The sequence below is a fragment of the Gallinula chloropus genome (assembly GCF_964237585.1).
Source record: "Gallinula chloropus genome assembly, chromosome: 5".
Taxonomy (NCBI): Eukaryota; Metazoa; Chordata; class Aves; order Gruiformes; family Rallidae; genus Gallinula; species Gallinula chloropus.
This window is the reverse complement of record NC_140090.1, coordinates 47592033-47612118: the sequence shown is the minus strand read 5'-3', so window position 1 is coordinate 47612118 and position 20086 is coordinate 47592033. Positions and strand designations below refer to the sequence as shown.

Sequence of the window (20086 nt, the reverse complement as noted above, 5' to 3'; positions counted from 1 at the left end):
TAGGAGTCACTTGGTTGCAAGCATAAGCTCCTATCTTCAGTGCCTCAATGCTGTATTTTCCCAGAGGGCACTGATGCAGGAGGAGAAATACCACAGACTGGTCAACCAACCCTTACATAGAAAAAAGTTACTGAGGAACACGATGGAAAAAAAAAATAAACCCCACAAGTGGTACAGGTCTGGCAGAGAAGGATCCTAGTTTCGGCAGCAGCTGCTACAAAGTCCGGATGCCAATCTGAGCCTTGTGGAAAAATATTTCCCCCTGCAGAGATGTGAGATGCTTCATCTGATCCGGGTCTAAATGCAGACAGAAGAAAATAGATGCCATTTCAGACTTGCATGACTGCCCTTCTGACACGGTGATCTACCCGAGCTTGGAATAAAAGGCAAAAAATTGGAATTTAAAGGCTATTCAAGTACCTAGTCCTGAACTAATAGCTTCTAGATATGCTTAGCACTGACAGGGGTGGACCTGGAGAGGATTAAAAGAAATACAAAAGCATGAGTAATTGGAACAATTAAACACTATTGCCATTTCCATGATAATTTGCTTTAGTCAGATTTATGTATATAGAAATTAAGCGATGCAAGACTCACTCATTCCACCCTCATGCTTCAGCACACAAAGTTCACTAATTTATCTGGGAACGTCTCCTAAAACAAAACAAGTGAAACCAAAAGAATACCAGAAATGAGAAATAAGTAATTTCTCCACAGACTGGTGATACTGTAAGAGTTTGTGCCACGAGCTGAACCCACTGCAAGATTTCCAAGGAAACTTCCCGTCTCCAGCGCAATTGCGCTCAAAAAGAAAGCGAGGACTGTGAACAGCTCCTAGAAAAGGGACAGGTAGTTGGGATTGCCGCCCCCCCCCCCCCCCAACAAAATGCATGTGGCAAAATTATGCTTAATTCTGGATTTCTCTGACTCTCCGTTGCTGGAAATCATCCTTACCTCTGAATCTAATAAAAATGTAAAGACTAATGATGCCTAGAAAATGCTACGACTGCACTTATTTTGCACAAACTGCTCTGTGCTGTGAGAGCGTGTCTGAGCAGCAAACCACACAGCTCCCCAGAACTGAAGGAGGATGACAAAAGAATCGCTTTCTGCTGAAATGCAGCAGCCCTTTTTCAAGCACAGTGGCTAGTTAATAACTAACCGCAAGACACACGGTAGTTTAATACAGGAAATAAGCTCATACTTCAGTGGAAGTGCAGGGGGACATTAGGTAAACAGACTAGCGGGGCTGGGACTTGGCCAAAATATTGGTACTCTAGAGGTATGCTGACAACAGGCGTCGCTGGAATTCTGACTGTCCCTTTGGATGGTTCACTGCCACTTCTTCCCCATCTTGCCAAAAATACCGCTACACCGACGGAGCCGTGTCTTCTGCGTGAGAGACGTGGATCCTGCTGCCCACGGAGCCACTTCCTGCAGCAGGCAGCCGCGCTTGCGTAGCTTCTGCCGGACAAACAGATTGCAACAGAGCTGACCTGGACCGTATGGCTGCATGTTCCTGATAAGAAACATTGGTCGGTGAAAACAGCAATCTGCTGGACAGGTGAGAGAATGTGCAGTGGCCCTTCTGTGGGCAGGAGGGCCTGTCCTGCTCATTTGGCGTACATCGTCACAGCAGCCTGTAAGTCGTGGCCGTATTGCAGTTCTTTTTTTCTCACTGTTTCACAGCAGAAGGGTTGCTGCGTTGCACACTCTTAAAATAGCTCAGGGCTTTTAATCCTTTGTTACATTCACAGAAGTTCTGTGCTTTTTCTTGTGAAGGAAAATCTAAACTACCTTTGTCTCCTGTATTGTAAAGCTCAATGGTACTGCTATTCCACTTTCTTTCCTGGCTACTGTCTTGTCACTGAGGCATCACATCCCACAGTGATTAATGTTTTACTTGGCTCTGACTGATGCCAACTCTTTGACACTACTGTCCTCCCTGGCAAGCAAGGTATATGAGGGGTTTTCCAGGATGAAAACAAAGGGACAGAATCAAAAGCCAACCTAGGTACTCCAAAGACTCCCTCTCCACCACATTTCATAGAATCATAGAATCACAGACTGGTTTGGCTTGGAAGGGACCTTAAAGATCACCTAGTTTCAACACCCCTGCCATGGTCAGGGCCACCCTCCCACATGGGAGAACCTAAGCAAAGAATTTGGAGGAAAGGTTCATTTTTGGACTGAGAGGAGGTTAAGGGGCGGGAAGCAAATGGAAGGGCTTTCACGGTGGAGAGGAGGCAGAAATGGGTGGGTGTTAAGGCTGGGTTTATCCAACATCTTCATTCATGACCTGCAGAAAGGAGTGTGCATGAAGTCTCCAGGTCTGTGGGTGCTTATGACCTCCTTAGGGCAGTAAAATGCCATGCTGACAGCAAAGAAGTCCTGCAGAATCTCACGAAGCTGAGAGGCACAACGTTGGCACAGGAGCTTCTGGGTGGATAACTGTAAATTAGTGAATGTAGAAGAAAATAATCTAAACCAAAGCTCCTTGATACTGATCCCGGAACCAACTGTCACAGCCCACAAAGAGATCCTGAAGTCATTGTTGACAGTTGTCTGAGATCATCGGCCTAGAGTACACCTGCAGCCAAAAAGAGCCAACAAAACATTGGGCAACACTACGAAGAGTGTTGAGAACAAGACAAAAGGCATCACTCTGCTGCCATGTGTAGCCTCAGTGTGCCACCTATTGAGCTTGGCTTACACACCTGGTCTCTTGCAGAGAATAGGAACATACCATTAACTAACTGGTGCAGAAGATGGAATTAAACCACCATCTGTGAGGAGTGTAAATTGGTGGAACATGTTTTAGCTGCCTCCAGCCCTAGAAAATGGCAACAAGATGTGTGTGCTTTGGCATCCTTGGGCAAGAAGTTGTGCTTCTTTCTGAAACAGCGGCATTACAGCAAACCCTTTAGCAGCATCTCCTGTTCTCATGGCTTACAGGTAGACAAAGATTACTCCCTTCACATTTCTAAGCAAAGATTTTCAAACTACAGCTTTGTATGGCTATCAGGGGGTTGCTCAGGACTTACAAATGCACGGTAGCATTTTACCGGCTGCATCCTAATGCTTTAGGATAACCCTGGTACTCGATTTAAAATGATTAACATGCCAAGAGGTTAATTTAAAATGCCTCTTTGTCTTTCCCTAGAGGCTACTTAGATTGCCTTCCTCTGCAGTAAAATAAAACACCTTTTTATTGACTAAACCTGCTGCCAACTGGCAATTTTATAAAGTCTCTTGTATTAAACAACGTTCTACACCCAGACTTTGTCTGCAAAGCAACAGAATGTCAACCCTTAAAAAGTAATTTAACCCACGCAGATGTTGCAGCCAAGAATGAGATTGAAAGAGCAAGATCATACTGTTTTAAAAGAGCAACAAATTTAATAATTACCGAAGGGAAAGTCTGCACTGGCTGTTGTTTTGCAAGTCTCGAGCAAGAGTGCTGGCAGTGAACAGGCAGCACGTCTTGACCACATCTTAACCATGTATGGTGATATTTGCCAGCTGCAGAGAAGTATTTAAGAAAAGTTACGCAGTCCATGACCTTATCATTCGTTTTGCTGCCTTTCTCTTGCTGGCTGACTTGACTGAGCGGCACAAACATTCCAGCTACTGAGCAGAATCTCACAAAATACTGAATTTCGAATGCTTCGCAGATTAAAGCTGTAATTTCTGGCACGCTCAGGAAGCTCCCTTTGTGCACAGGCTTCTCCCAGAGAGCAGAAGGTGGTTTTTCTGTTGTTGTATAAGCATGTCACACATTCAAAAATGCCAAAAGAAAACTGCAACATGACAAAAAGGATGCAGAGTAGATTGAGGGCAGTGCAATGTCATATTGGAGAGGAGGGATGGTTCTGGTCCTCAACTAGGAAAAAAAATAGCAGGAGAAACAGTCCCTCTGTGCTTATTCAAGACCTATGCAGCTTCTATGTATCCAGGAAAACACAGGTTGCTTGAGAACTGCACATGAAAAAGGTGGGCTGAATTTCTACTTTGCTCAGTTACATAACCTTACTGGGATTTTACTGACTCCAGGGTGCATACCAGTAAATAGTCCTATTTATTGTAATTGCACATCTAAATAACCCATTTACAAAGGTGGGCATGGAGGAACATTAGGTTGCTCACAAGTGACCCACAGCCCAAGTGTACACTGCTTTTTGTCCAGTACTGCAGGGCTTCACAAAGGAGAAACGCAGTAACAGATGTCTGCTCAAGGCACGCAATCCCTTTGGCTCTAAGGAGGGAGGTTTTCGCTAATAGAACACCTTCATCTCAGATGCTAATGAATAAGTCTCTTTGTGCATCTTATGCTTTGCCCTAATGAAAGGTATAATGAAATGCAACACATCATTTTCTGTAATTTGATTGATCCCTTTTTGGTACCACCTAGCAACGTTACATGGTATTAAATCTTCAAGATTATGCTCTTCTCCCATCTGCCACTTTATTTCTGCCTTTTCCCCTTCCTGTCTCTCTCCACACTTTTGATTTATTTATTTTTATAGCAGTTTGTTTTTATTCAGCTCCTCTCTGCATTAGCCTCAGCATTTTGGCAGCCTGGAACTCATTTTGCCCGAGAAAATGCGCTATGCACCACAGGCAACACAGCTACAGCACTGCTACAGTAGAAAACGAGCAGCAGAGAGCTAGAAGCTGCAGCTCCTGGTACCTATCCTAAATGAACGATGGCTCTAGGAAAATGAGCCTTCTCGTTCCTCATCAATGCAAGAGAACAAGCCCAGGTGCAGGACCCAACCCAGGGAAGGGAAGCCCAACACTGCTGGGCTTAACACATCCCAGTGTCAATGGGAAAGGCATGTGGTCTGATCAGCTGGGCATGTGAAATCTGGCTGGGCTGAAACAGAGATGTTGAGCAGAGATAACTCAGCCTGCTGGCAGCTGTGTCGGGGTATCCCCTCTCTGCCCACGTGCTGTGGGGAGATCATGCTCTTCTGCCTAATCCATCCGAGGCCTGAGGTGGGTTTTGTCAGCTGTGAAGCTTCGTGAGTTGAAACAAAAGCCAAATTTAGTAAGAGATTTCCATGTTCAGGATGGCTAAAGCCAGCTGACGCAGTTTCTTTGCAGCAGCGATGTTTAGTTTCACGCCTACGTTCTTATCCTTCCTGCTATTATTAAATGTTCTTCCGTTATTGGAGTGAGCGACTGTGATACAGCAGTGACGCACATTTCCACATCTTTATCTCACTGTAGTACACTGGAAGGAAAATCCCAGTGCAACTGCTGTGCAACCACACAAAATCAGTTGTGCAGACCCCAACAGACCAGAAGGTCTAAACTGGACTAAAATTTTAGTAGCCTGGCCTGCAGTCAGTTCTGTAGCTGGCTGTCAGGCAATGGGTGATACAAGTCCCAGATACAAACCGCACAAGCCTCTGTGTGTCCCAAACACATTTGTGGGCCACCTGCAGATGCCTGGGCTCAGCCAGCCAGGAATGCTGCAAGTTAAAAAACCAACTGAGCAACCCACACCCCATAAATACATGGGTGTCTACAACCAGCGCTGCAGCCCCCACCCTCATCGCACAGCGTTTTGTTTCCTCCTAGTGGGCCCGCCTGTGAGTGCAACGCCGGCCTCACCCAAATCCTCCTAAAGGATAACGGCACTTGAATTAACCGTGCAGGAAATACCTGTACCTCATGGCCACCTACTCTGCAACAATGCCGATTCTAGCAGCGCTTAGAATATCTGACATTCAGACTACTTTGGTAAGCCACATTCAATTACTGCAGAATCAATACTTTAATTTGTTCACTTTCCTAATGAACAATGTAGAACAGAGATACAGTTTTAATCTGGGGCAGGGACACCTCACTGCTTTAATACAAACGATTTGTACCACATTTTCACGTAGAAGCTTTGATGTGTGGTCAAAGTTACACATAAGAATTTCTTTATGGTCAAAACTTGGTAAACACCTAACCAATTCACTTCATATCCTAGAGACTACTGGACATAAAGAGCTTTCAGAATAACTAAACATTTCGGAAAACACTGCTGAGAGCATGCAAGCACTCAGACCATCAGAATACATAACACATCTTAGTACTAAGGAAAAAAGAAGTGCTCTGCGTGATGCTCATCAAGACTAGCACTGGTAAGTTTGTTTACTGAAATTCCAGCATCTCTTCACTATCATGTTCCAACAGCTCACACAAGTAACAGGAACTTTCAGGTACGGTACAGAAAACTGTACATACAAATTAACATTTAACCACTTTGTGTCAATTTTCAGAAACGTGACACTTGTGCAAAACTAACTCACCAAGATGTAAAGAAAGACTCTGTGCTTCTGCATCTTTGCTTCCCAGGAACAAATGCTTCTCATTGAGCCCACTGCCCTCATGCCCAAACTCCAGGAAAGGTTTATGCCTCTCAAGAGGCTCATTTGAGACTTCAGGACTTTGTCTCTCAGAACATTAACACAGCTTTTGGTACATTTTTATTCCTTCTACGAGCAGCCAGGCTCTGCTGCTAACAGGAAAAGTCTCAGAAGGAAAACCCAACCCAGACATGGGTTTACAATTACAGCATCACTGGGTGAAGCACAGGGTAGCTCTCCCGTGAAACAAACAGCACACCCATGAGATAACACAGACATTGCAACCTCAAGATGAAGATGAGCTCAAATGTGTATTTGGCAAAAATACAGAAATACCCAGTGTCATATTGTAGTGATACAGAAATAACTTTTTTTTTTTTGATAAAAGCAACATATTTGATAATTTAAGGTTAAAACAGCTTTCTGTATGCATCAGTACTCAGCCAAGTAAAAAATATCAAGTACCTTTACAGTCAATACAGGAAGATCCTGAATGCATTTGACTGCAACTTCTTATAAGCAGAGGCCTCACGGCAGTAGCTGTCTCCACCTGCAAACCACTTTCTCTACCTCTGTGTCACATTCTCTACCTTTTGTGCCTTCTGCCAAATTTCAGCCCAGCCCGCTACGACCTCAGGCCCTGAAAGTCTCACATCAAGAATATGCTAAACATTTTCTTCAATCTTATCCAGTTATACCAATCACAAACTAAAAAAAACCCCAAACAAACAAAAAACCAAAAACCCTCTGCTGCCCAAATCATCTGGAAGAATTCTTAAAGGTCCAGACTAAAACACCAGCTTGTTGAAAAAGCCTTGCCCCTAGCTCTGAGGTAGTCTCTTTGTCCCAGGACAGTGAGAGCTTAGTCTTACATACTGCGGTTATGCTACCAGACCAGGTTTAACACAGAACTGCCCTCTGCCACCCCACTCTTTGGGTTTTGCTTTGTAGTCATTTGCATGTTGATAAATCAAAGGTATTTAAGGAAACCAACATAATAGCCATTAATGCAGCTGTGACAGACGAGGCAGACAAGTGCCACACAAGAGGAGGATAAGAGGTCTCCTTGTCTCACCCTTGCTTTCCCCCTTGGTTCTAGCTGTTGCCAAAGCTGTTCCTTGTCCTTGACAGTTATTTTGGTATGATTAGCTGAACCACATTAACAAGTTAGCCTAGAGAGGCAGTAGTTATTTAAGACACATAAAGCCTAAGGCCACTTCGTAAGAAAGGCGTGCCTCCTCCCTCCACAGAGGTAAGAGTCCTCCGGAACCAGCCAGAGCAACGATGAAGCAGACAGCAGTGATTCCTGGGGTTTTAGTTTTTATTTTAGATTCCGGGGTACATCAGCATAGCCTCCTCTGCAGAAGTGTCCTGTGGTCTGGGGAAGTTCACTGCTAGAGACTGCAAGCAAAACTAAGGCTTTCTAGCAGCTAAGGCAACCCTGCCACCTTCTGCCCACCACTCTGTGCGCTTCATAGCATTCCACCTGTCAATTAAGAAAGCTTTTATAGAGACCATCTTCCTAACCCTATGCTAAATACAGGTCTGCAGTTCCAATAGTATGTCCTGATGAAACCTGACCCTACTACAATATTGTATCAGTACTGTAAAGTCAAAGGTAAAGTTGCCTTTTAGCCCCATCTGGCTATAAGCCTTTTACCTGTCTTTTTTAACAGAGTAGTCTATCGGGCCAAACACGACACCCGCAGGAAAGGCAGCATAATCAGAGGTTAAGCTGCATTTTGGCACAATTTCTTTTTCCTGCCGTTGCCTTTTACATAGAAACCTATCCTGACCCGTGACTTAGAACCTCACCAGAATTTTGAGATCTATGTTTTGAACACACTTTATACTGAACAGCCTCAAGATAGTACACATGTATTTGAAAATAATTTAATACCTACTTTCTGCTGAAATACATTCTGTGCGTCATTTCAGTTTCGTACTCAATGAGAGGGCACACACACCTTACAGGACAAACAATTTAAACCATGACTGTTTAGTAAATTATGCACTGTAGTGATTAAAACAAGACAAGCATCAGATAAATACACATGCTACACTGGAAAGTCTTCAGTGACATGACAAAGGATTTGTGGTTTTCCCCCAATTACAAGTGAGCAGAGGATTTCCCAGACATTCATTCTGTAGCTTCTACTGTCCACTCTATGCCTCCTTCCTCTTGATGATCAGAGGCCCAACATTGTCGCCAGTTTCCTCGTTGTGCTTTGTGTGCGAGCCATCACAAAGCGGGAACTAAAAAGAGAAGGAATAAACGCACAGTTAACATTAGAATGTCTTCTTGTTAAATCCACCCTGACCACAGACCATCATTTCTGTGCTGGAGTCCCAGGTCCCCCTGAATTTTGGCTGAGCACTAGTTTTGTCCATATGAGCGCAGAGTGATAAGAAGTTCATTAAGAGAAGAGCAGCAACTCAGCTCTACTCTATCTGGTGTCCCTGCCTCAGACCAGCATGAGGAGAATGGCGTCTGTGCTGACCCTCAGCCATAACCTACCTGGAGTATCTTGCTCTCAAACCTTGCCCCACGCTCCATTTTCCCGGGCAACAGCCAGAGTTGAGTGCAGTTACAGAAGATAAGTGGGGTGAGTAAGAGAAACAGAAAGAAATCCTTTGCTGAACTTTTTTTTCCTTGTTTTTCATAGAATGTGAGGAGACAAAAAGACAGTTTCCCTAGTTCATCTCTTATTTAAGAGAGAAACCTACATAGTAGTTCTGCCTCCAGACAGCTAGAGTGGCACGCTGCCTTTGCTTCATCCTGACACAGCTGGCTTATCTCATCCACACAAAGGTCCCTTTGCGCAAGCTGGCTTTGACAGACGGATTGTGACCTGCTAATGGAAATAAACTGCACTTCCAAGTGACAGAGATTCATCAGGGGGTTTTTAAGGGAGGACCAAGGAAACAACTTGAAGAAATGTTTGTTCCATAAAAACAAGCCAAACACCTCCTGGAACAACCTGTTCAGAGCAAGAACCCCAGCATCTCCTTCAGCCAGCTATGCCTGCTCAGGTCCCAGAGCAAGCACAACCACTCTGCTCCAGGCCAGCTCTTTTCACATGAACAAGTCCATGGGTGTTCTCTGAAGCGAGAGTGAGGTTAGATTCCATCCCTTCTCATGGATGTGTTTACAGAGCCATGCCTCCTCTGCAGAGGAAACCATCGCAGAAACCCACATCAGTATTTTGCACTGAGTTACTATTTTGTTTGCTTAGAAGCAGTGGGAATCAAAACTGGGCATCACTCCGCTGTTGCCTTTGCAACAGCAATATTCCCTGGCAGTACAGTCACAAACAGTCATCGACACTCCGCTAATCCCAGTGTTCATGCCTGTCATAGCCCTTGGAAAAAAACAAACACCCTGTCTCCCACACTTAGTTAGAATAAAAGACTTCAAAGTACTGCAGGAAAACAACATAATTAAGACAATATACTTGCAAAAATAATTCCCAGAAGTCTAAAAATAAAGCCACATGCCCTGTAGGGTACTGAGGGGGCGGAGGGGAGAGACGCGAGACGCATATTTTTTGTTTTTCACAGTTACAAAATGTCTAAACCCACACTATAAATGGCAGGTGATGTTTCCAAATAAAGAAACCCCAAATTCAGAAAATAATCACATAAGCCGATTCACGCAGGAACTTTATCATCACATCAGTCATTTGTGATTCAGTGAGTAGGTACTGACAGATACTTGGGAAAAATCCAAGTAAACAAGAACATATATTCATGGGACACTGACCACCTTCTAACCCAGATGTTCCTGGGCCAGCGGTTTTTCCATGCAACACCACAGTCGGCTGGTCTTCACAGAAGCATTGACCCAGCTTCCATCAGACATTAATCTCAGATGCCCAAGGAGGCATGCCCAAGGTCCAGCTACAGCAACATCATCACTCAAGTTTGCAGGTAACTAAACTGGTGGCATTCATAGGATTCAGATGGCATTGAGACATCTTTAACAGCTACCAACTCTGCTCTGAACTCGTCCTCTGGGTCAAGCTGGTGGTCTCAGAACCACTGGCTCCCAGAGGATGGGACACTAGACTTGAGTTTCTCAGAAAAAAAAAAAAAAAACAACCAACACACACCACCACCAATTTTCAGAGCAACTGGCCACCCTGAAAACCAGATACTGAACAGATGGATGCTGGACCTGATACGACATGTTCAACCTCAGTTAAAATAAAACAGGCTAGCAACAGCAGTCAAAGCTCAAACCCTGAGGGAATCATGCAATGATAGGGAGTGGTCGGCTTATTTCCCCTGACAATGACCAGGTTGAGATTTTCAACCACTATTTCTTCTGATGTTCTGCAGCAGTATTCCCTGACCCACAGTTTGGGAACTAATACTTTTCTGGGAGACACAGAAGTTTGCAGGTCACTGCAAAAAAAAGCAATATTCTCTCTTCCTGCCTCGCCCTGCCCCAGCTCACACACTTTAAAATGCAGAAAGGTAAGAAAATGAAAGTTCTAACTTTAGACTAGTTACAGTTTCGTTTTAAGACAACACTCTTGCTTAATACATGAACACTGGGTTTTTCCACAACCCTTGACAAGCAGTGCTATGATGTGCCTGAAGAGCACAACACTAAACAGGAAAGAACTACCTGCCACCAACTTGAACAGATAATTATGTCCCAAGACAGACTTATTTGAAGATACCATGTCTAGGTTTTTTTAAAAATACATACACTCCACAAAGACTTTGGCCAGCAAAAACAAACAAAAAAGAGGCTTTTCTAGCATACTATTTCAGAAAAAAAAAACCCTCCATACAAAAAAAGAAAGTTCAGGAGGAACGCCATGCAAAACCAGCAGTGGCACACGCCAACCATCAATACACACAGAAATATTCCATGGCTCATAACATCACTGGTTCTGCTAAGAGCCTCGTGCCTCAGATGAGGCTAAACCGGATGAGAAGTGCTGACCCAACCCTGCAAAAGGACATTTCTTCTAACCTGTGTATGGAAGAGAGATACATCTCTTAATTAAGGTAAAACACAGCAGGGACTTTCTGCTTTTGAACTAATTTTAGTTCCCTGCATTGGAAGCACAACATTCTGTTTGCTATCACAGAAACATTCTCATACAAATTTTAACAGCCTCTTATTTTGAGAGCTGTAAGAAACAGATCATGCTAGCTAACTACTTCCAAAGATGACAAGTGCATGAGAATGAAGAACGTCTCTGTATTTTATTACCGCTTGGCAGTAACTGAACACAGGAAGAGGCATGCACACCATCTTAAAGAACACCCTACCCGCTATACAAGGTCAAATGATCAGGGCAGAAGGCAGGCAGCAAATCTGGAAACTTCTGTCTTTGAAGCACACCACCTTGATTAAAATATGCATTATTAAGCATCAGTAGAAGAAAACTAATGTCTTAGTAAATTTTACACTGACCTCCTTCATGTTTTTACATGCCCTTTCAGATCAGAGTTCTAACAACAGACTCATCATAAGGTAGCTCCATCTACTTCCTTTTCGGGTCTAAATAGAGCCCTAACTCAGTAGGATAGCACATTCCTAAACTGACAACACCCCTTAACACATGCCAAAATGTACTTAAGATTTTTATTTCACACACACAAAAGATGTATCAAACTACGGTAGCTAGAATATTGGCAGGAGCTGCAACACAACCACTAAAACCGGACCCTGTCTTACATCTGTGTCCAGAAAACCCAGTAGGAAGCAGAAAGTACAAACACAGAAGTTCATGTCAGGATTTATTCTTTTTTTTTTTCTAGAAGCACTGAAGGAGGTGCCTACACTATGGCAAATTCAAATTCCAATCTTAGAACCAAGTGCAGATACTTAGAGGAGCAGCCCTTCTCTCCCTTTTCTCAAGTTGTACTCTTGCAGCAGTTTCCACCACTCAGCTGAGACTTACCATAAATACTGAGCAACAATGCTGCTATACATACGTGTGGTACCTGCACACGGTACAGCCATCAACACCACATGTAAATGTACACACTTCCCTGTGGTACAATCATACAACACGTAACTTCATCCACAAAGCAGAGTGCAGGAATAGCAAAGGTGGATGTGAAATTTAGGGCTTCTGTTCAGACTCTGGACAAAGACGAGCCCATCTCCACAGGAGTATTTCAGAATTGAGTCGTGATGCTGTTCAAGCCTCAGTAGTGTTTTAGTGTTAAACCAAATACAGCTACAAATGTGCAACTTCCAGAGTTATTTTCGCCTGCAGGGTTAAATGACATCAGATCTGGCAACAGTGAGAACCACAAGATACAGTACTTGGAAAATTTGTAGAGCATGGCCTGAATAGATCCGTCTCAAAGGCCTGAGAAGTCTAATATGTAGTTCACAGATAGAGACCAAGGTAGATTTCAAGGCATCTAGCCTTAGTTTTCTGGCTTTGAAGGTTTGTATTATTTTTAGTCTCTATTAGCACCTTAATTTCTAGGAAAGCCTTTAAATGCATGCCAATGGTAAATGGAAAGGGCTACTCATGCAAACTGCCTTCTCTCATTACAGATCCCAGCACTACCACTACAGATAAATTATACAGATGTCAGCAACGTCAAACTTAGTACTTCTCTACCTCAGATTTTAATCTGATTTTAGTGTTCCTGAAAGGCTAGATGATATGCTTACCATTATTTTTAGGCAGCTGAGGCAACCCAACTTCATATGCAAGTGAGTTGGACCAGTGTCTAGGTAAGATTCTTAATTGCTCAAAAAACAGAGACTTGAAATATGCCATCCTGATTTCACTGGCTTTACTGCAGGATTACCCATATAATGCATTTGTGTCTCAATAGTTTTAAAGTCCATCTGTCTAGATTCTTCAAAAGCTTTGAACCACAATCACTTTAGATTACCTCATCACCACTGGAAACAATTCATTGCTGTACTCATACAGGTAGAAAAGGTAGCTATCTACAGTACACAGTGCTACTACAACAATTAATTCAGGACGAAACAATAGTACCACTATAACATCACGTGCACATGAAAGGTTTTTTTTCAAAACCATTCTGCATTCATCCTCTCTACAAGATTTAATGATGGGCTCAGACAATGCACGTGACAATCCGACACCAGCTATGGTATACCAAGAGATTTTTTAAATGGATCTGTGTTATTAACACCATGAACTAGCAATAGGGGTATTCTTCTGAGTAGAGTTCCAGCTTCCTCTGGTAGGACGCATTTAAGGTCCTCTCAGACTGTGGTCCCTGAACTCCTGCTGCTAAGAGGCCAGTAGTTTTGCGAAGTCTCAGGATTAGCAAAGGCAGCACACAAAACAGTATCTATCATTTATGCCTGTGATCACTCCATGCAGATACTCTCCTTTCAAGGGATCTGGTTCCTCAGAGCTACAGAAAGATTCTGTTCAGTATTAGTGCTGATCTGCAGGCTTTACTCTGAGTGACAACATCATTTAGGTGAAAAGTTAGCTTCCTCTAATTAAGGCAGTTTGAAAATGTTTTAGTTGAAAGATGCATGCACGTGAATAAAAAGGACCATTTATTCTTCCCTTACCTTCTTAGATCTCCAACAACGACAGTACACAGCCTTGTCTCCCAGGTCTTCCATATCAAATGCATGGACTACCTTGGGGTTATCCTTCTGGATATGAGGATTCACCATTGCTTTGCAGCATTTGTCTTTAGAGAGAAATTTCTTGTAAGCTAGGTATGCAACAGCAGCTGCTCCGGCAGCTAAGGAGACTGCGGCAATCCATTCAACTAGAATAAGAGAGAAGAAAAAAAGAGACACACAGATTTAGACCACAACATTCTATTAAAACTACTCAGAAATAAATGTCTTCAAGGGTGTGGCAACATCTCTACTTTCCAACAGACTGTTTTGCTCTGTAGTAGTACTGCAGTATTTGACAATACTATATTTTTGACACTCACCTTATCTACTCTTTTCTCCTGATCAGACCTGTCCTTCACCCCAACCCTTCTACACAAGGGTCAGGATTAACCTGGCAAGGTCGGGGTTTTTTTAACCTTTCACTTGGGAACCTGTGATACCAACATAAGTGTTTCCATCTTCACCACCTGACACCGGCTATAAGTGCAGCCCATAGCAGCAAAACTCCCAGTTGTTTTATTCAGTTGCAGGAAAGTCACCGAAGAACGCTCAGCATCAGCAACTCAAGTAGGATCCCCCCGCAAGGGATGCCTTTAATGTAATGCATCATGCAGCTCAAAACGTTAACGGGTGTTTGGGAATGTGGAAATTATTTCATACACTACCAGTTCAGAACAGTAACAAAAGGCATCTTAGACAAAATTCCCAATGTGCTGTACATAGAGTAAGGATCCAAAAAGATTATATTAAAGAATAATACCACAAGTTTATTTTAACAGGATTAGGGCCCAACTCTCTGAAAGGCAGCTTTCATAAAAATCCTATTTTCATCACCTCCATCCTCCTTACCTCCCTGCTCCCTGTCCTGGTATCTCTCAAATCTTTGCCGTCTCACACACTTGGTATAATTTCCTTTACTGCAAGGACTTTTCCTGCTTTTTGGAGGCTCTATTGTTTCCTCTGTGCTTCATGATAGTGTGCTGGACTTTGGCCCAAAGGTTCTGGCTGTGCCAACAGGCCTGGGCATTTCTCTGGGAGCTGCAGGCAGCTGCTCCTTTTTGGCTTATTTATCCACCACTTCTACGCACACATGCACTCCTAAAGTGCATACAGACATTCACACAACTTAAGAAAATTAAAACCATCTCCAGTTGGGAATTTCTATCTTGCCTTTCAATCTTGGCATTGGATTTGAAAGACACCAAGGCACATGGCATTTTTGGGGCAAGAGACATCACTACGTTAGCACTAAAGGACAATAAGAAACAAAAAGCCTTTGTTAGTTCTTGCTACTTCCCACAACTAACTGGCTCGCTGTACTGCCACTGTGAACTTGATCAAGAGGGGTTTCTCCCCTCTCCCACAGCCTTTTCTAAAAGCTGTGCAAAGGCCTTGGTATGGGTAAGTCATTGTCTTAGCTGATCTACACCATGCTGATCCACAAGGGTCTGAATGTAGCAGTACCTAGATCTAGACAAGTATTTGTATGATGTCTGCAGCCCTGCAAGATCAGGGAAGGCACGCACTTCTTTAGAGTCTCACTGAAGGAGTGAAAAAAAAGGGAAAATCCTTCAGAATTCATTTTCTTAGCAAACAAAGCAGAAGAGATCAACATACACCGAGACCTCTGTTGCAAATGAGTGGCAAACCCTCGCTAACAGAGTGGTATTAAGATACAGAAAACCACCTTGGACTAAGAATTTAGAGTATGTTTCCCTGCTCCCAAACTCCTTAAAACAACAAAAGCCTCAGGTATCATAAGGTGAATTCAGTTGTTTATACCCATCCAGCAGGTTCTCCCCTCTTCACTTCCCCACTACAAATCAGCCAGAGTAATGAATTAATTTCAACAGGGCAGCATAAAGAAGTGAAATTAAAGAAGGTATTACATAAAAAACTGCTTTTATTTAGCAAAACAGCCCAAACTAATCTGAAGAACCACCACAGTTTACATCAGAGGCAGCAGGTTCTCCCAAGGAAAGCCACCGCAGAGAGACTGCAGCACCCCTTCCCCTTCTCCCTTGAGCGAAGCAGGGCTGCAGCAGGGAGGAGGTACCCAGCCCATTCAGGGTCGAGCTGGGTCTGACAATTTTAAAGCCATTTCTAATGAAACGTCGAGTGCAGCTACAGCAGTAGCCAGCAAAACAGGGCTTGCCCATACCAGGGATTTCCAAGAAGCAGCAGTTGCAAGGATTGCCCACGGTGCCAAGTGATGTGTCACCATCAAGTGATGATCAAGTCTTAACCAACATTTTAAAATAACTGATGAGAGGACAGACAATGACAGACCATATCCATTCCCTTAGGGAAATGGAAGGGAAAGAGTGACTTGACCTAAGGGATGACTCCTTTAACTGAAGCACCCTTTAAGATGCTACACCTTAAGGAAGCTGATCATCTGTTGCACCTATCCAAAAGTCCGGGTCAGCTTAACCAGCAGCGGAAAAGATTCTCATGATAAAAATACTTAGACAACTCACAGCACGAGCAAGGAAAGTCTGAATTAAAATGCAGTGGCTTTGCAGCACATTCCAAAGAGCTGTTCTGCACTTCTGCAGCTAACACAGATGCCTCTGAACATCCCTTTGGCACCTACAATATAACCACACACAGCACACCCAAGAACACATACAAACAGCTTCATGTATTTCCCCCCCCCCCCCCCCCCCCCCCGTTAGAATAAATCATGGTGTCTTTTGTACTGAATTAGCTTTTTCATCTATTAATCACTTTGCTAGAGTTGTATCTGGGTGAAAAATTCTATCACCTAATACATGAAATCCAAACATTTAAAGCGGTCTATTCTTAAAATATCAGTGTCGCCTTAATCAACATACTGTAAATTTATGAAAGACGTTTGAATTTAACAAATGGACTCTCTTACGATGATATCAACCTGCAAGGTTTCAGAGGTAATTAAGATCTGTTGGGGCTGGAAGAGCTGGAATGCCCATTTCAGCTTTCAGTTAGCCCTAGAACTACACCTGGAAAGAAAACACTTTTCAGAAGTTTTTAAATACTTTTAACTCTGTTTCAAGAGGCCTCTGGTGCCAATTCAACAGTTTGCTGCCAAACTCCTACAGTCATGTGTGTATTTCTTGAAGTGGCATCTGTTAACAGAGTGACATTGACATAGAACGTCAAGGGGGTTTATTTCTTTTTGAAATGAAAACACTAAAAGCAACTTTTGAGGGGTTATGAACTAATCCCAAATCTGGTATAATACCAAAACACAATGGTTACAAGTCACTGCAGGACAAGACACAACAGGCTTGTGTAATGTAGCAGAGACATTGCTTCCACGTCATAGGCGCTATACAGTGGAAAAGGTTTAGCTAAACCACTAGAAAAACTCAACACATGAAGGAGAGAAGGGAAGCATGATGAAGTCCAAAGAACACAATCCCAGGAGAGCAGGCAGTGCAGAGAGCTAAATAAAAAGAAAAAAAAAAAAAAGAAAAAAAAAAGATGAGAAAAAGAAAAAGAAAAAGAAGATGAGAACAGCAACCAGCTGAAGGTGGGAATATATCTCCTTCTGCATTTTTTGGATGCAACCTAATGACAAGAGATTTGGATCATGCAGTTTCGCTTCCCTTCTCTCCCTTAACAGCTAGAAAATAGCTCTGGACCTTTCCAGATCTAGGCTACTAGAAGTAGCTTTAGGATCTACCAGAGTGCTCAGATTTTATCTGCAGGAAGAACACAGTTAACCAACTGTACTGATAAGCACATGAAGAAACTGAGACGGACTTGGCTCCACCAAGAGTACACAATCCTTCTTGTGAAATGTTATCGATTTACTTTCCAAGAACTGGCAACACCACCATGGGCAATAGCTGCACCCCTACAAAGTTATTCCACGGCAGTCCTAAGAAGTGATTTTCAAGATATCTCTGCTGCTTAAACATAAACGTTATTTGAAAGTCAGCTACACATTCCCAACTCCAGACATGAAAGATTCATATTTTTTGGTCTTCAGAAGTTATTTTAATTTTCAAGCACTCTTCTCATCCTGTTGTTGCCAATGAAGAGGCTATTATTGTTCAAGAGTCGTTTATGACAGTCTGGCCAACTCTTGGCAAACCACGCTTGGAGAAACACCTGGCACTTGCTTACTGAGAAGGTGTCCAGGATAGCCAGCTGCAAGGAAAGCCTGAGAGCAAAAGTCAATCAGTCAAGCAGATAATGTCACTTGTAACACTTCAGAGCATCCACAAGAAATGGGATTACTACTGACAGGCTTAATTTAACTAAAACCATGAGGTAAAGAGGCTACCTGAGGTAGAAAGATCTTTTGATCTGGCCAATAAGCAGCAACAGGTAAGAGTGATCAGGTCTGCAGTCAGCATGGGGTGGGGTCACACCTGCAAACAGTGGCACTACTCTCAAGAAAAAGCACTAGCTGCTCTATCCACTAACTTTCAAAGGGACATACGCACACTGATGCAATGAACTATCCTGTTACTGCCAGGAATTAAATCCCACAAAAAACACAGGGAGTTTCTGATTGCTAGTTTTCTCTAGGGAAGCAAGCATTAGTATAACTTCCACAATTCATCAGTCTGAAACACACACACAGGCTGAGAACAGAGCTGTGACCTGCCAGTCACCAGGCACTGTTCCAAGCCTAATCTTGACAGAAATCACATTAACTGCATGCGCCATCACCTCCTAAACAAAGTACCCTCCCGACTGCCTTGGTCGGTTGTTCCCCTGCTTTCCTGGGATAAGAAGGTATGTTCAGTTTGTTTAGAAGCACACCCTTCTCCTTCCCCCAGAAATTAAGTTTCCTTCTCAATCCCTAGTATATAGGAACTGTTCTGATTTTTGCAAAACAAGCTGCCACTGGGAATGCAGCCTGGCTGCAAGCTATTATCGAGTCATCCTTAGGGCCTTGGTTTGATTATTTTACTAAACACAGCCTTCCATCATTATAACCTATTTTAGACTATAGCAATACCATCACCAACATATTCTCTACCAGCAGCATACCCAAAAAAACCCCAAAAAATCCACTGGCATGGAGTTCCCCAATTTAGGGGCATAAAACACGAGCAGCTTTGCAACTAGCAGCCACAGTCATGCAGGCAATTGTAATTTTTTTGGAGGAAATCAGGTGATTCAGCTCTCCAGTCCATCCTCCATCCACCCCAACCCTTTAATCCTGCCTAGTTGCCCAAGAGCATTTAAAACACACTAAAATGCTACTATAGGCGTGGCTTCGGTCAATCATTACACAGCTCACAACCGATACCCTTATTGTACATCATCAGGCCTTGAGGATAATTTAACCCCCCCTCAAATTCTCAGATTTTCGTGAAATATACGCTCAGGCGCCGTCACACAAATGACGGCGCCTGAAAAAAGGCTGCGTCTGAGGGCGAAGCAGCAGGGAGGAAGGCTGAACAAACCGGCGGTACCAGAAACGGCCAAGCCCCCCCGAGTAAAACCTAATGGTTGGCCAGGGCCGGCTCCGAGAGGCGAAGCACACACGAGGCCTGGCGCAGAGCCCGCCGCTCGCACAGGGGACGGGACCGGCCTGGGAAGAGGCAGACCCGCCACGACCCACGGCCTCCGGGTGCGCGCAGTGGGGTACCTGCGACCCTGCCGCCATTTTGCCCCCAGAGACCCAGCGGATCGCGAAAAGATTCTCAAGGCGGGGTAAGGCCAGGCTACCAAGGCCACACACCCCCGCCGGTACGCGGAGGCGCGCGGAGCGAACAAGGCCGGCGGGCCAGACACCCACCCACCCTCCCTCCTCCCCACCTCTCCCGGGTGCGGCCCTACCCCTCACAGCGGAGTTCTGCCCTAGCCCCATCGCTCCCGCTCCAACGCCGTAGAGGACACACACAGCTCACCACCCCCCACCGCGCAGACACCACGAAACACCCTCCCACAAAATGGCGGCAGGTCCCGCCTCTTAAAGGCCGCCGCGACCCTATCTATACGCGTCAGAGGAACCGCTCGTCCCTTCCGTCTGTACCCCCTGGAAGGGCATCTTCCTGTCGCTGGTCTGTGGCTGCAGCTGTTGTAACTCTGAAATCTCACGGGGCGAGTTTCTCCCTCCCCACACCTCAAAAGACGCGACCTTCAAACGCCGTCTGGTCTGTGAATACGG

The 20086-nt window shown here is 44.0% G+C and overlaps 1 protein-coding gene across 1 annotated transcript; it reads right to left on the bottom strand.

The window, feature by feature from the left end:
- Positions 1-6654: 6654 nt before the first annotated feature.
- On the bottom strand, positions 6655-19834 carry CISD1 (CDGSH iron sulfur domain 1). The gene is made up of 3 exons (XM_084264862.1): positions 19756-19834; positions 13909-14114; positions 6655-8618 (listed from the first exon to the last, which is right to left on the bottom strand). Exons 1-3 carry the CDS (start codon positions 19784-19786, stop codon positions 8529-8531), a joined length of 327 nt encoding a protein of 108 aa, XP_084120988.1. The 5' UTR covers positions 19787-19834; the 3' UTR covers positions 6655-8528.
- Between the last annotated feature and the right edge of the window lie 252 nt (positions 19835-20086).